Source organism: Aegilops tauschii, chromosome 3 (genome assembly GCF_002575655.3).
Source record: "Aegilops tauschii subsp. strangulata cultivar AL8/78 chromosome 3, Aet v6.0, whole genome shotgun sequence".
In the NCBI taxonomy this organism is placed as follows: domain Eukaryota; kingdom Viridiplantae; phylum Streptophyta; class Magnoliopsida; order Poales; family Poaceae; genus Aegilops; species Aegilops tauschii.
The window spans coordinates 532,809,782-532,826,293 of NC_053037.3; the positions used below are offsets into that span (position 1 = coordinate 532,809,782).

Sequence of the window (16,512 nt, forward strand, 5' to 3'; positions counted from 1 at the left end):
TTTTTGAGAAAAAGAGAGAAATATTTTTTTTAGAAATAGAGGGAAATATTGAATAGTGCTCGTACTATATTCTGGGCTTCGCCAGTGGATCTAGTATCATGTAGCCCATGTCCCATGGATTCGTCGAATACATTTCTGCGTGTGGGCCAAGCCCATCCGACTGCCCCAGCCACACACACCTCTCCTCCGACCCCCCTTCCCTCCCGCGGCCGGCGATGGCCGCCTCCCGCCGCCTGGCGCGGAAGCTCCCCTCCATAATCTCCAAGCACCAGCGCCTCATCTCGCCGGAGATCGAAACCCTAGAGGAGACCCCCGAAATCTCCACCTCCCCCGCCTCCATCCCCCTCGACCCCTCCCTGCCGCTCCTCCCGCTCGCCGTCTCCCACCTCTCGCCGCCGAGCCCCGTCCCGGCTCTCCCCTCCGCGCACGCCTCCTCCCCGGAGGCGCTCCTCCGCCTCCTGCACCGCGCGCGGCACCACCCGCGCCTCGCGGCGCTCGACCTCCATCTCCTCCTCGCGGCCGCCGACGCCTCCTCGGCCTTCCGCCCCGACCACCGCCTCACGAGCCTCCTCGCCGCGCGCCTCGCAGCCTCCCGCCGCCTCCCCTCGCTGCGGCGCCTCCTCCAGCTCGTCCTCTCCCGCCCCTGCCCCTGCGCCGACGACTCCATCTTCGCCTGCCCCGATCTCCTCCCGACCTTCCGCAAGGCCATCCTCGCCTTCGCCACCTCCGGCGACATCCCCGCGGCGTCCGAAGCCCTCGCGTCCCTCCGGCGCGCCGCGGACTCGCCCCTCCCCGCCGAGTTCTACAACATCATTCTCCACGCTCTCGCCCGTCTCCACCGCCACGACGACGCCATCCGCTTCTACGGCGAGATGACCAGTGTCCACCGCGTCGCACCGGATGCCTACACCTTCAACATACTCATCAACAGCTCCTGCCGCGTGGAAGGCGTTGATGCCGCCATGGGGTGGTTCGAGGAGATGCAACGCCGGAGCTGTGCACCGACTGGTGTGAGCTTCAATACTCTTATGCGCGGGTTCTTCAGAGAAGGAAGGCACAAGGAAGGGCTTAAGGTTGCTCATGAGATGTTGCAGCTTGGGGTCGGCCTGTCGGTTGCTTGATTGAGTGTCCCTGCTGGCATAACGGTTCTGGATTGCTTGATGAAGGCAGGGAAGCTGGATGATGTGTGCCGGTTGATGGGAAGGATGGTTGAGGAGGGGATTGTACCAGATACCATATCTTGTAACTCTATCTTGGAGGCACTTTGTGAAGCTGGGCGGACTTCTGATGCAAACAAGCTGAGGATTCTGGCTAAGGAGAAGGGTTTTCAGGCTGATGGTGTGACTTATAGCATGCTGGTGCAGGGGTTTGGTAGGCAGGGAAGGGTGACGGAAGGCGAGGCTGTGTTGGATGAAATGCTTGATTTAGGGTTTATACCTAACATTGTGGCTTACAATAGGCTTCTTGATAGCTTACACGTGCGGAGATCTTTGCAATAACAAGTGAACTCCTCTAGGCATGTGTATGCTCCAAACATTTGTTGGCCACATGGAAGCATCAAACTGCAAGATGTCAGAGAGTTGGAGCTTAGAATTCATGTGCAAAGACTTTTGGAGGAACATAAAACAAAACAAGGGATAGTCAGATAGATGGCAGTTGAGACGAGCGGTGGTCATAATTGCACTGACAGAAGTTGCGAAATTCCAATGATTCGAATGAGGTATTGTTTTGATTATGCCCTTTAGTTTGAACATTAGTCTTGATTTTGTTGTCTGCACACATTGTTGCTTCTTAGTTAAAGCACCATTGGCCATTGTCTTGGACTCATGGTATCTGTAAATAGTTATGTGATTCACTGATTTGTTCGTCCTCCTACGGGATCTATATTTACTTTGTTCGTCAACGATGCAAACAGCCAACCCGCCAAGCCTGCATATAGCTATACCATTTTTTGGAATAGATATATAACTATATTTAAAGTCAACTTAGTGGTTGTTTGGATTGGAAGAAATTAAACTGGGTTATCAGAAAACAAGTTTTAGGAGAGATTTTAGGAAAATGCATTTTAGTTAGTTTTTTATTAGAACCAGTTTGTGCAATTCTTTGTTTGGACTAAAAATGCTTCTACGAAACAGCGTTTGGGAAATCCAATGAACAGCACACATGGGTATTGACTGCACGCACCCAAGCAAGAACTGGAAGCCAACACTGTGCATCTAGCATATCACCCCTGCATCTGCTATTCTGCTTGAGGCATTTGTGATATGTTCGAGAAACACCAAGATAATTTGCCGGGCCTGACCAGAATGCTAGAAGATAAGCCTCTCAGCTGGTTGCAGAACGTGATTGGATATTTCCCTTCCATCAACAGATTTATGTTTGGATTTGGAATGTTGACAAGGTTAGTCATCCTGGTTTAAATACTATGAGAAATGGCTGACACCCCGGGGACCTAACAAGCTAAAATTGCACTCACCATCAATTTGTGCTTCTGCTGATCTTGTTCCCCAATAATCAGTTACTATTGGCCATCTACTTCATTATATTTCATGGACGCTGACCAGGAGAATTTGTAGTAATATGAGCTAAGTACCTTTTTTATAAACTTCATCTTATGAATATGTAAAGTGGCAGTACTCGCAGTGTTTCTCAAACATATCAGTTGATTTCAGTAGTGACAATACCCACAGTCCCACATTGTTATTGAATTACCCTTCCAGATTGGCTGACTGAAATAGACTATCTAGAGAAATACTCCCTCCGTCTCATAATGTAAGACGTTTTTTTAGTGTCAAAAAACGTCCTACATTACAACAACAACAGCAATAGCAACAGCAACATGCTGCAAGCCTTTAGTCCCAAACAAGTTGGGTTGGCTAGAAGTGAAACCCATAAGAGTTATCTAGAAAATATATGAACCATGATAAAAGTTTTCTTGGTAACAATACTGAATAAAATCTGCCATATACAACACCCATTTACCAGTTGCTACTCATTTGCTGCCATGATATAGTGCTTATTCATGTCACCCTGCACAACATATATTCCCATTCTAATAAAAACGAAAAAAACCAGATAATCAAGGATTTCGAAACTGAAACAAGTGAACTCATTGCAAAAGTGTACTAGTAAGTATACTGCAGGCTCCATCCGTTAGGGTGGCCAAATGTATTGGAAGGGAGCTTGTGAATTTTGTAGGTAAAAGGAGGCGAGTAAGTTGGGATACAGAATCATTACTAGTTTCTTTGACATCATTTTGCAATAGTAAATTATTTTTCGGATTTGCTAATTCTCATGAGAATAGTCTCATCTAACTCCTATGCCATTTGATTTTATGCGGAGATTCATGCAGTTTTTTTTTTCTTTTTATTTTTCCATGCTAATGTCACTTAGATGAACTCTCATCTAGATGAGAGCTAGCCACACCCATTATTTTCCGCACATTAAATTCATAGTAGAGTAATCTCGTGCTAAGACGTAAATCACTGGTTTGAATCTGATAGGATACTTTCTTACTAAATTGATTCACTTTTTTCTTTGTTTTTGTAACTTTCTCTATATTTTTTAGAGAATTTTATGACTTAGTGCCGGATGCATGCATTTTTGGTCTGAACACTAAATGAAGCACGAACTAGAAATATATATTCTAAAATGTATTTTTAGCTAATTTTCTCTCTTTATGCTTTCTTCCGGGCTTAGATACCTGCCATTGAGGCCTGAATTGCTCCTCTGGGAGCATGCTTCTAAACCATGAATGTTGGCTTGGTAGCTTATTATCTTCAGCATATTAGATATCGATTAAATATTTCAGGTGATACATTCCTGTATCAGAGTTGAAATGTTTTTTGGATAACGACACATGCATACATCTTGCCATTTGTAATCTACAAAATATATATAGTGAAAGTACTAACAGTGCTAATCAACATATCAGTTGGTTTTGGTAACTACAGTACCCAAAGTCTTCAGCATCTAAATCATGAATATCGGGTTGGTAGCTTATGTTCTTCAACATATTAGGTTTTTTGTGGCAAAGAGCATATTAGATATCAACCAGGGTGATAGTGATACATTTCACTATTAGAGTGGACACCCTGATAATTATGTTTGTCAAATGTGCTTCTGTTTTATTTGCCTATGTTTCTCTTCTTTTTGTGTGCCTTTTTTTTTGTGGGCGCAAGCCTTTGCCATTGAAGCCTGAACTGCTGCTCTAGGAGGCAGGACCAAGGTTCTATGTCTTCAGCATTGGTAGCGTATTGTCCTTTTGTCTCCAGCATGTTGGATATCAACAATATATTGGTTGATATGGTCCAGTATCAGAGTTGATTAAGCATATTGTGCCATGACTTCCAAGTATCATCCTGATAACGACATATTTATTATTCTTATTATGGGCAGCCCTCTGTAGTATAGACTACTAATAAGACTAGCATGTAGCGCTTGCCCTTAATGTAAACTACAATACTCCACCAGACCACCCTGTTAGGAACGGCCGGCTGGCCGGCTGGCTCATCCAGAGACATATCCTCCGCAGCAAGTGAAGCTCCTACCAAGCCATCATGAAGCATCTCCATTCTGTATGCTTTCTCTTACTCTCTTACACTTGTCTCCTATTATACGTCGCCGCGCCGGCGAGTGCCAACATCCGGGGTGAAGCTGAAGCACTTGTGAAGTGGAAGGCTAGCTTGGTCGATGCCGATGGGTCCCTTAGTACATGGTCGATGGCCAACTCCACAAGCCTTTGCAACTGGTGGCACGTCACTTGCGACTTGGCTGGGCACATCAGACAGCTCATGCTTATCGAGACAAGTCTGAATGGCACACTTGATGACTTCGACTTCCCCGCCTTTCCCCACATGGAGAAACTCATCCTGTACGACGTTGGTCTATATGGCACAATTCCAGCGGGGATTGGCAACCTCACGAGTTTGGTTGTGTTGGACCTCAGCAGAAACCCATATTTGAGAGGCGCCATTCCTCGCAGCATTGGCCAGCTGATGCACCTTGGTTTACTGCGATTGAGATATTTGAAACTTGATAGCACGCTACCTGAAGAGATTGGTAACCTGACGAGCTTGGACGAGCTCGATCTGTTGGTTACTTTGACCGGGTCAATCCCACCAACAATTGGGTTGCTCGTGAAGCTCCGGAAGCTTATCCTGCGAAACAATAAGCTGACAGGGAGAATCCCGCTGGAGATTGGAAACATGACAGAACTGCAGTCCATAGAGCTGGATGGTAACCATTTGGAAGGGCAGCTGCCAGGTACCATCACTCATCTGAGAAAACTCAGGTATTTGTATCTGTCAGAAAACCAACTTGGAGGCCACATCTTCCCAGAGCTTGGGAATAGCAGTCTCCTGGATGAGGTCGAGATTGCAAAGAATAACTTCTTTGGGGTGTTCCCGCCATCCATTTGCGCAGGAGGTGCACTGAAATTTCTCATTGCTGGATATAATGGATTTACTGGCATTCACCATCAGACCTTTAAAAACTGCACATCCTTGCACAATGTTGACTTCACGGCAAACAACATTGTTGCAGAGTTAAGGGACTGTTTTCATGAGCATCTTGGACAGCTTCAGGCAATGGATTTCAGTGAAAACCAGTTCTATGGCACGGTTCTGACAGATTGGGGCGAGGTATTCCTTTGTAATTATACCCTTTTAGACTTCCTAGACCTATCAAATAATTCCTTACATGGAGGTCTCTCCCAGTGTTTCTGGGACATGGCAAGCTTGATGTTCATGGATCTATCGAGCAACTCCTTCAGTGGCCTGGTTCCATTCTCGAGGACATGTAGTGATGATCTGAACTATCTACACCTAGCCAATAACCATTTCATAGGAGCCTTCCCGTTGGGTCTTAAGAAATGTAAAAACCTGATCACTCTAGATCTTGGAGGCAATAATTTCTCAGGTACGATACCATCTTGGATAAGCAAGAGCTTACCTGGACTCAAAGTTTCTTCGTCTGTCATCAAACACATTCGAAGGTGTCATACCTCTTCAGGTATTACACTTTCACAAGCTCCAATTGTTGGACTTGTCAAAAAACAAGCTCACAGGACCCGTTCCAGATGATTTTTCAAATTTTACTGGCATGGCACATGAACAGGAACAAATTGACTATGTATATACTGCTACGGCGTGCATGCACAGCAAATCCAAATAGTTTGGAAGAATGTAGATCATGTTTACGTTATGGTGATAGCAGGCATGGCGGGTATCGACTTATCTGGCAACTTTCTTTCACAAGAGATCCCACATGGGCTCACAACGCTTCTTGGAATCAGGTACCTGAACTTATCAGGAAATCATTTGTCAGGTCGTATTCCCAAAGACATTGGCAATCTGGTACTGCTGGAATCCTTGGACCTTTCTCGGAACCAACTATCAGGGGAAATTCCTCCAAGCTTTGCAGATTTGAAGACCATAAGCGTCCTGAACCTCTCGAGCAACAGTTTATCAGGGAGGATACCTACGGGCAATCAGTTGCAGACACTCGTAGATCCTTCAATATACAGCAATAATCCTGGGCTGTGCGGGTTTCCGTTGGAAGACTGTGTAAACTCGTCGACACCTACGCAAATCGAAGAGAGGCAGGCTGAAGATAGAGAGACATTGTGGTTGTGTTGCTTTGTGGCTGCTGGGTTCAGCTTTGGGTTCTGGCTGTACTGGGGCATGTTCATGTTTCGCAGCGAGACATGGAGATTTGCGTTCTATCAGTATGTGGACAACATGCAAGCCATGGTAACCAAGAAGATATATAGCTGCATGTCGCACTTTCAGGTCAACGGCGCTGAATGATGAAGAGTGTCACGTGGTGTGCTGAAGTAATGGTGTATCGCGTCCTATATCGAGCATGTCTGTAATATTTCCCTTCCTCTGTTAGTTGGACGGTTTGTTGTAATTTGATGTTATTCGAGTTTTGTGGCGCTGAAACCTACTGGTTCCAGATTCGATTGTTTGGTACCTAAGGCTATTTGGAGTGAAGTGAATGAGTTCTTTGAAATCAGTTACGTAGTCATAATTCTGAATCTGTAGCTTGTTTTTTGGTTAGTAACACTAGGCATGCTGTTTTGAGCACTTCTTGTGCAACCATTTTGTTGAGTTTCTGGAAACATATGAATGCTATTGTTTTTAGCTCCCAACGCACGGATCAATACCAAGCAGACGGTCATCAATTATGAATTTGGTTAAAAAAACTGAAGAGTAATATGTCAAATTTGCTGGCTGCTCATCAATCTGATCAACCATCTGCTGTCAGCGTTCCTGCAGATGAAGCACTGGTCCGGTAGAAGCACCGGTGAAGATGGCATCTGAAAATACTATGATTGTAATAACCCTGTTGGCTTCCATGGCGTGAGAGAAGATACACAGATGAAGAAAATACAGGAGTAATAAAAGTGAGATGGAACTTTTCTTCAGTTATTTTTTCTATGTCTCAAGAAGCGTCTCCATATTCAGATTACAACTCTGTCAGAATCTGTTTCCTCTTCTGTTTCTGAATGAATATCATCCATAGGCAGCAGGGTGGTTACAGTGATCTGCTGTGATGATGCAAAAGCATTAAAGCAACCAGGCACATTTATGTTGCTAGAGAAAATTGTGAACGAATCTGAAAGAAAAGAAAATAGAGAGCACGTATGTTGAATTGTCCGCCTTTGTTTTCTGTTATTTAAAAAAAAATTGCTGCGGAAGGTTCCAAGTTGATAGACTTCTACAGCGGTATTTGAAAATGCAAAACCACCTAAAGTTGAATAATAAATAAACATCTAATTCCGATAGTTAAAATGTATTTTAGAAAGAGAATCAACCTGGGTGGATGGTAAGGTGAGTGGTTCTATGTCATTAAGTAGTTCTATGTCATTAGTACGAGGGGCTTGAAGCTCAATGACTCTAGTCTTCAGTAGGCAATTTGTGTATGTGCCCATGTGGTGGTGGTGCGAGTGCATGTATGCTTTTGCGTTCGGTGTTTGAAAAAATATATTTTTTTGGAAGAGAAAAACCGAGTAGCATTGCTCCCAACAAGTTCAAATGGATTTCCTTTTTTACATACGTGGAGCTGGTAAGGCAAGTGATCAAAAAGCCTTTTATCATGGATACCATCATCCTTGGATGCTACTAGAAGAAATGGAATAATTTTCAATTATGAAGATCCCATCATATCATAGGAAGGTGGCTAAGGAATATCAAAGAAGATTTGACTGTAGCTGCTGATAGAATAAAGATGAAACACCTACTCCCTCCGTTTCATAATGTAGTGCATATAGATTTTTTGAAAAGTCAAAATTTGCAAACTTTGACCAAATTTATATAGAAAACTATTTATATCTACAACACCAAAATGTATACAATATGAAAGTACGTCTTGTGATGTATCTAATGAAATGTATTTGATATTCTAGATGTATATGTTTTTCTCTATAAGTCAAAGTTAGAAAAGTTTGGCTTCTCAAAATATTTATACGTACTACATTGTGGAATGGAGGGAGTACATCGTTTCATTATATTTTATTCCAATTAAAGAAATCACGGTAGAACCCTTTCCTACTGTTTTTTTATCAATAAAATAAAATGAAAAATGAATAGTTTTGTTTTTGTTTTTGAGGTGAAAATTGAGTAGTTTTTTTTAATAGAAATCGAGTAGCTTTGGGCAGATGTTGTAGTGTATAGGGTGGATCCTATTCGCCGCTCGCTGTGGCGATCTAGCGAGCACACACACTCACAGAGTAAGCGTGGCGATGAGCCAGCCCAAGTTCAGCCATAAAACGAATGGATTTCTTGTTTTTTTTCACACGTGTTTCATCTGACTTTTTTGCTTTCTTATATTTATTTTCCTCCGGTCTTCTTTGGGTTTTTGTTTTATAGTTTCCTCTACTTTTATATTTTGAAATTCCTTTTTTTCTTCTACTACTTTATGCCTATTGATAATTCATGAACATTATCCTAAAAAGATTCATGAACATTTTACAAATATGGACGATTTTTAAAATGCAATTTTTTTCTAAAAATTCAAAAAACTTTTAAAATGTACGATCATTTTTTAAATTCAATATCATTTTTCAAACTCCGTGAACATTTTGTAAATGCATGAACATTTTCTAGATTTGTTTCTAAAGTACATGAATCTTTTTAAAAATTTGCAAACATTCTATAAATTCCCAATATTTTTAGTTTCTTAAAAAATTCTTAAATAGTTTTTTATTTGTGTGAACATTTTTTTAATATTTTATTTAAATCGGTTGAAAAATAAAAAGGAAAAGACAATACTAAAGAACCATTACCTTTTTAGGCTAAACTCACGCTCCACTGTATTGCTCAATAATGTCTAGAGGAGTGCAATTTAGTTCGGCATCCTTCAGAAAAACCTAACGTGTGTTTAGAAATGTTGTGCGCCACAATATTTGAAGCTCTTCCTTAAGAAAGAAAAGAGCAAGCTTGAAAGTCAAAAGACATATAACTTGATTTATGGGATGATGTGTCCATGCATCCCACCAGTTCCCTCTTTGATGTTCTTAATCATTTCTTTGCAATCCGAGGCGATGAAGATATGAGTTTGCATGAGAGCAAGGTCATGGCTTCTTGACATGCCAAAGCCTCGAAGGAAGCAGGGTTGACGACTCTTGCCAACACCAGGACTGAAACTACCAGGCATGCTTCATTGATGTCTCTACGCATAGCACTGATCCAGCCCACGTTTGACGTTTGGGATACAACTCCATCCACCTTTAGTTTCTCATTACCCACGGGAGGGGGTATCCATCGAGGAGCAGCGCCCTGGCGAATGTTCGCCTGATGCGGGGGCGGACGGTCCTTTGATCTCTCCAAGGAAACGCTCCATAAACTCGTGTGTGTTGTTGGGGCTTTGGAATTGCTTCCCGGCGAGCATGTCATATAGCCCAGAGCCCCAGAGGGTAACGAGCAGTAGGATGAAGTCTGAATGCGGAAGTGATTCTAGCAGAGAAACTATCCAATGCTTTGGCATCATGTCCCTTGTTTGTTTCATAGTTTCCACTAGGTCATGAACGGCAAGAGCCCACACGCAGCGTGACATTGTACATTCTAGGATCAAATGTCTCCATGAATCCTCCGCCCCACGAAGAGTGCAGTTGCTGGAAACCGCCATGCAGTGGTGGTGGAGCAAGTCTGTAGATGGGATAGGCTGTTGTGCAAGACGCCGAGGGAAAACTCTATTCTTTGACGGCACCTGCACTTTCCATAGTTTCCACCACGCTCGCTCTTGATGAATTAGCTCGGTCCTCTAGCCACGCTTCACGCGCGGTGCTTTATTGAGATAATCATTCAGTAAGCAGATCTCATCGAAAAAAATGCCCTTTCAAAGTTCCAAGCCCAAAAATCTTGAGCTGTCCTGATGCAAAGTGAAACAAACAGAATGGCCTCGGCGTCGATGTGGATGAAGGTGTTGCGGACTAATTCCCTGTTCCAATCTGTCGTGTTTTGCTAGATAAGGTCACTTAGAAATTGCGGTGTAGGGTGAGATGAGTGATTGGCCTCATATATAATCCCTTGGAATCCAGTTGTCCCTCCATATGTCTGTTGTTTGACCATTACAAAACCACAAAAACCGAAAATGAAAATAAACAAACGCTATTTTTTTTTTGCTAAAATAGGCTTTCGCCCCGCTATATTAATATAGCAACCACCCGATACAACAAGAAGTGCAACGCTGGGCCAAATAGCACAATCACGACCAAAAGAAAAACAAGAGAAAGAAATGCCAGCAGCACTGGATCAACGAAAGTTGTAGTATCCCGCAACCGCTGCGCCCACTGGATACATCCACCACGCTCCAATGCCACTGAGTCGCCGCGTACCAAGCAACACCTTCAAGAAGGACTGCGACGACGACGACGCTGCTGCCCGGACGAATCCTAGGATTTCTCCCGGTACACGGAGGGAAGCGAAGGAGAGGTACTTCCGACGCCCTTCAAGAAGGTTGGTGGCGCCCGCAGGCGTCACCGCGTCAGTGCCGGGCAGACCCGAGAGGGATTTCGCCCTACCCCTCATACCCATATCACAGGACCAACCGACAGCTCCACCATGCCAACCGCCCACCAACATGCGCCACCATAGTCACGAGGACACCACCGTCATCTCTCCACCGCAGACGCTGCGAGGCCGGCCGAACCAACCGAGGCCACCGACGAAAGGGACCGGCAGTACCGCAGCCACGTGGGAGGGGACAACCTCCACTGGCACAAGCAATAGCTGACCACGCAGGAGCAGGAGCACACCGGACCCCCTGCCCAGCCAGGCCCAGATCGGGCCCGCTAAGCTCCCGCTGCCGCGCTGCAGCCGACGGAGCACAGTAGCCGCCGTTCCCAACGTCCGTAGGTCGCTAGCCCAGCCGGAGGCGACCCGCCGGAGACCAGACCAACCCGCCCTGACACGGATCGGGCCCAGATCTAGGCCTGCAGGGCTCCGCCGGCCAACCCCCACCGCCAGCCGCCACTGCCACCACGCCTGCGCCCGATCAACACCGGGGCACCGCCCGCCTAGGCGCACCATCGCCGGAGACCACCGCCCGAGCCGGGGAATCGCGAGGGGAATACTAGTGCAAAACCGGGCTATAGCACCGGTTCGTAAGGGCCTTTGTGCCGGTTCTGTAACCGGCACTAAAGAGTGGGGACTAAAGGTCCCCCCCTTTAGTACCGATTCTGCACGAACCGTCACTAAAGGGCCACCACGTGGCACGAGCCAGCGCCGGGGGCGGGGAGCACTTTAGTACCGGTTGGTAACACCAACCGGTACTAAAATGTTGGGGGAGGGTTTTGGATTCATGAATTCTTTTTCTTTAATTTTGTGTTTTCCGTTTAATTCTTTTTCGTTTGCTGGTATTTTACGATACTACATATATATATATATATATATATATATATATATATATATATATATATATATAAAATTAGGTATATATACAATTTCTCCTACATGTTGCCTTAGTGCCTTCGGAGCACGATGACAATTGAGAGTGGTTCATGGGGGCGGTAGCGGGTAATAGTATTCTCCTTTGGGATCTATGACCTGGTCGAGCAAAAATCCCGCTATTTCCTCTTGAAGTGCTCGTATGCGCTCCGTTGGTAGGAGCTTCTCCACACGTCTTTGAACTGTTAAGAAGGAGATCAATATGCATGCATGTGTATATTAGTTGTGTGACTAGATATCGATAATCATGTAAAAATTATGAATAGTGTTCTGTCAAACGTACCCATTGCTGTCTATCAGATTTGCCCATTTCGGACGCCATCATGCGAATGTTCTCGCAAACGTAGAATGCACACACATCAGTCCCCGGCGCCTGCTTCAGGGCCTTTACGAGAATTGAATTTAATCAGGTAATAATTAATCAAGCATGTTAATTAATGGCATTGAAACAAGAATTAAAAAGATGGTAGCTAGCTAGTACTACTTAATTACTTACCTTGGGTCGATACCAAAACAACTTTTGTCGCCATTTGCCTGGAGTCACCTTGATGAACTTTGCCCAAGCCCTGCCCGCCGGCAAAGAAAATGAATAAGGGTTATTAAATAGTTGATATCAGGAAAATGACGAACTAAATAGGCCGAGATATAGTTAATAATGATTGAAATTACCTGTTGACTATCCCCTTCAAGATGGTGAAGTCACTTTCTTTTTTAAGTAGTGAGTCCAGTACTTCAACTGTTCCTTCTTCAACTTTAATGACTAACAAGATCCAGTGTTAACTGCATGCGCACACGTTTGCATGTCTTAATTAAGCGGGCATGTGCATAACACTAATCAACATCTAGCTAGCTAGTATAAGCAAAAACAGAATTTGTAGTACAAGACAGTGTGACTCACAGGAAGTTGTAAGGAAGTAGTATATCTTCATTGGTATTGAGGCGCTTTAAGAATTCTAGCATGTTTTTCTCTACATCTGCTTTACACCATTCCAATTTACATGTGTGTTCATTAATGGTATTTGGGTCAATGAACCCAATGCCATAGCGTCCAGCTTTTTTCATTTCATACATCTTCATCCTGCATAATACCACAGAAAAGAATATATAGTGAGGATATATAATTACAGGTAATTAATGATCAATCAATGAGCACTACAGCTAGCTTGAGACTTAAATTACAGAAAAAAATCACTTACAGACAATAGCAACTAACGATAGATTTGTCGAGTGCATCTTGATTGAATAACTGAAATAGTTCTGAATACTTAACGGACAGAGCTTTCTTATGGAAGTAATGCTCTTCCTTGACTGGCACCATGAGGGACTCTCGATTGGAACTCTTGGTAATTTTCATGTACCAATCATGCAATTCATACATTCTCGTTGGGAGGTTCTTGACCTCCTCGGGCTCGACCAAAGGTTTGTTGGAAATATGCCCTAGAGGCAATAATAAATGGTTATTATTATATTTCTTTGTTCATGGTAATTGTCTATTATTCATGCTATAATTGTATTGTCCGGAAATCGTAATACATGTGTGAATACATAGACCACAACGTGTCCCTAGTAAGCCTCTAGTTGACTAGCTCGTTGATCAACAGATAGTCATGGTTTCCTAACTATGGACATTGGATGTCATTGATAACGGGATCACATCATTAGGAGAATGATGTGATGGACAAGACCCAATCCTAAGCATATCATAAAAGATCGTGTAGTTTTGTTTGCTAGAGCTTTTCCAATGTCAAGTATCTTTTCCTTAGAACATGAGATCGTGCAACTCCTGGATACCGTAGGAGTGCTTTGGGTGTGCCAAACGTCACAACATAACTGGGTGACTATAAAGGTGCACTACGGGTATCTCCGAAAGTGTCTGTTGGGTTGGCACGGATCGAGACTGGGACGTCACTCCGTGTGACGGAGAGGTATCTCTGGGCCCACTCGGTAATGCATCATCATAATGAGCTCAATGTGACTAAGGCGTTAGTCACGGGATCATGCATTGCGTTACGAGTAAAGAGACTTGCCGGTAACGAGATTGAACAAGGTACTGGGATACCGACGATCGAATCTCGGGCAAGTAACATACCGATTGACAAAGGGAATTGTATACGGGATTGATTGAATCCTCGACACCGTGGTTCATCCGATGAGATCATCGTGGAACATGTGGGAGCCAACATGGGTATCCAGATCCCGCTGTTGGTTATTGACCAGAGAGGTGTCTCGGTCATGTCTGCATGCCTCCCAAACCCGTAGGGTCTACACACTTAAGGTTCGGTGACGCTAGGGTTGTAGAGATATATGTATGCGGAAACCCGAAAGTTGTTCGGAGTCCCGGATGAGATCCCGGACGTCACGAGAGGTTCTGGAATGGTCCAGAGGTGAAGAATTATATATAGGAAGTCAAGTTTCGGCTACCGGGAAAGTTTCGGGGGTTACCGGTATTGTACCGGGACCACTGGAAGGGTCCCGGGGGTCCACCGGTTGGGGCCACCTATCCCGGAGGGCCCCGTGGGCTGAAAGTGGAAGGGAACCAGCCCATAGTGGGCTGGGGCGGCCCCCTTGGGCCTTCCCCATGCGCCTAGGGTTGGGAACCCTGGGGGGGAGCTTCCCCCTTGCCTTGGGGGGCAAGGCACCCCTTCCCCCCCCCCTTGGCCGCCGCCCCCCTTGGAGATCTGATCTCCCAAGGGCTGGCCCCCCCAGGGGTCCTATAAATAGTGGGGGGAGGGAGGGCAGCAACATCTCAGCCTTGGGCGCCTCCCTCCTCCCCTGCAACACCTCTCTCTCTCTCGCAGAAGCTCGGCGAAGCCCTGCCGGAGACCCGCTACATCCACCACCACGCCGTCATGCTGCTGGATCTCCATCAACCTCTCCTTCCCCCTTGCTGGATCAAGAAGGAGGAGACGTCGCTGCATCGTACGTGTGTTGAACGCGGAGGTGCCGTCCGTTCGGCACTCGGTCATCGGTGATTTGGATCACGGCGAGTACGACTCCGTCATCCACGTTCATTGGAACGCTTCCGCTCGCGATCTACAAGGGTATGTAGATGCACTCCCTTCCCCTCGTTGCTAGTATACTCCATAGATGCATCTTGGTGAACGTAGGAAAATTTTAAAATTATGCTATGATTCCCAACAGTGGCATCATGAGCCAGGCCTATGCGTAGTTACTATGCACGAGTAGAACACAAAGCAGTTGTGGGCGTTGAGTTTGCCAATTCTTCTTGCCGCTACTAGTCGTTCCTTGTTTCGGCGGCATTGTAGGATGAAGCGGCCCGGACCGACCTTACACGTACGCTTACGTGAGACTGGTTCCACCGACTGACATGCACTAGTTGCATAAGGTGGCTAGCGGGTGTCTGTCTCTCCTACTTTAGTCGGAACGGATTCGATGAAAAGGGTCCTTATGAAGGGTAAATAGAAATTGGCAAATCACGTTGTGGTCATACGTAGGTAAGAAAACGTTCTTGCTAGAAACCTACAAACCACGTAAAAACTTGCAACAACAATTAGAGGACGTCTAACTTGTTTTTGCAACAAGTGCTATGTGATGTGATATGGCCAGAAGATGTGATGAATGATATATGTGATGTATGAGATTGATCATATTCTTGTAATAGGAATCACGACTTGCATGTCGATGAGTATGACAACCGGCAGGAGCCATAGGAGTTGTCTTTATTATTTTGCATGACCTGCGTGTCTGGAAGCGGAACTGCCCCAAATACTTAGCGGACAAGAAGAAGGCCGGCAACACCAAAGGTATATGTGATATACATGTAATTGATGTGTACCTTACCAGTACTCGTAGTAGCTCCTGGGTATTTGATACCGGTGCGGTTGCTCATATTTGTAACTCAAAGCAGGAACTACGGAATAAACGGAGACTGGCGAAGGACGAGGTGACGATGCGTGTCGGGAATGGTTCCAAGGTCGATGTGATCGCCGTCGGCACGCTACCTCTGCATCTACCCACGGGATTAGTTTTAAACCTCAATAATTGTTATTTAGTGCCAGCTTTAAGCATGAACATTGTATCTGGATCTCGTTTAATTCGAGATGGCTACTCATTTAAATCCGAGAATAATGGTTGTTCTGTTTATTTGAGAGATATGTTTTATGGTCATGCCCCGCTGGTCAATGGTTTATTTTTGATGAATCTCGAACGTGATGTTACACATGTTCATAGTGTGAATACCAAAAGATGTAAAGTTGATAACGATAGTCCCACATACTTGTGGCACTGCCGCCTTGGTCACATTGGTGTCAAGCGCATGAAGAAGCTCCATGCAGATGGACTTTTGGAGTCTCTTGATTACGAATCATTTGACACGTGCGAACCATGCCTCATGGGTAAGATGACCAAGACTCCGTTCTCCGGAACAATGGAGCGAGCAACCAACTTATTGGAAATCATACATACCGATGTGTGCGGTCCAATGAGTGTTGAGGCTCGCGGAGGATATCGTTATGTTCTCACTCTCACTGATGATTTAAGTAGATATGGGTATGTCTACCTAATGAAACACAAGTCTGAAACCTTTGAAAAGTTCAAGGAA

The 16,512-nt window shown here is 44.9% G+C and overlaps 3 protein-coding genes across 6 annotated transcripts; all 3 read left to right on the forward strand.

Moving 5' to 3' along the window:
* The first annotated feature begins 161 nt into the window (after positions 1-161).
* On the forward strand, positions 162-7,661 carry LOC109758316 (pentatricopeptide repeat-containing protein At2g36240-like). Of its 4 annotated transcripts, XM_073510992.1 has the most exons (3): positions 162-1,720; positions 2,136-2,401; positions 7,270-7,661. In XM_073510992.1, the coding sequence occupies exon 1, from the start codon at positions 216-218 to the stop codon at positions 1,119-1,121; it is 906 nt and encodes a 301-aa protein (XP_073367093.1). In that variant the 5' UTR covers positions 162-215; the 3' UTR covers positions 1,122-1,720; positions 2,136-2,401; positions 7,270-7,661. The 4 variants fall into 4 exon arrangements, with proteins under 4 accessions (XP_073367093.1, XP_073367094.1, XP_073367095.1 ...); XM_073510993.1 differs by lacking the exon at positions 2,136-2,401; XM_073510994.1 differs by lacking the exons at positions 2,136-2,401; positions 7,270-7,661 and adding an exon at positions 6,328-7,017.
* LOC109758305 (uncharacterized) lies at positions 4,722-5,803 on the forward strand. The gene is made up of 2 exons (XM_073512006.1): positions 4,722-5,642; positions 5,738-5,803. The coding sequence occupies exons 1-2, from the start codon at positions 4,722-4,724 to the stop codon at positions 5,801-5,803; spliced, it is 987 nt and encodes a 328-aa protein (XP_073368107.1).
* LOC141042494 (uncharacterized) lies at positions 6,135-7,017 on the forward strand. Its single transcript, XM_073510995.1, has one exon. It carries the CDS (start codon positions 6,204-6,206, stop codon positions 6,807-6,809), a length of 606 nt encoding a protein of 201 aa, XP_073367096.1. The 5' UTR covers positions 6,135-6,203; the 3' UTR covers positions 6,810-7,017.
* Positions 7,662-16,512: the final 8,851 nt, after the last annotated feature.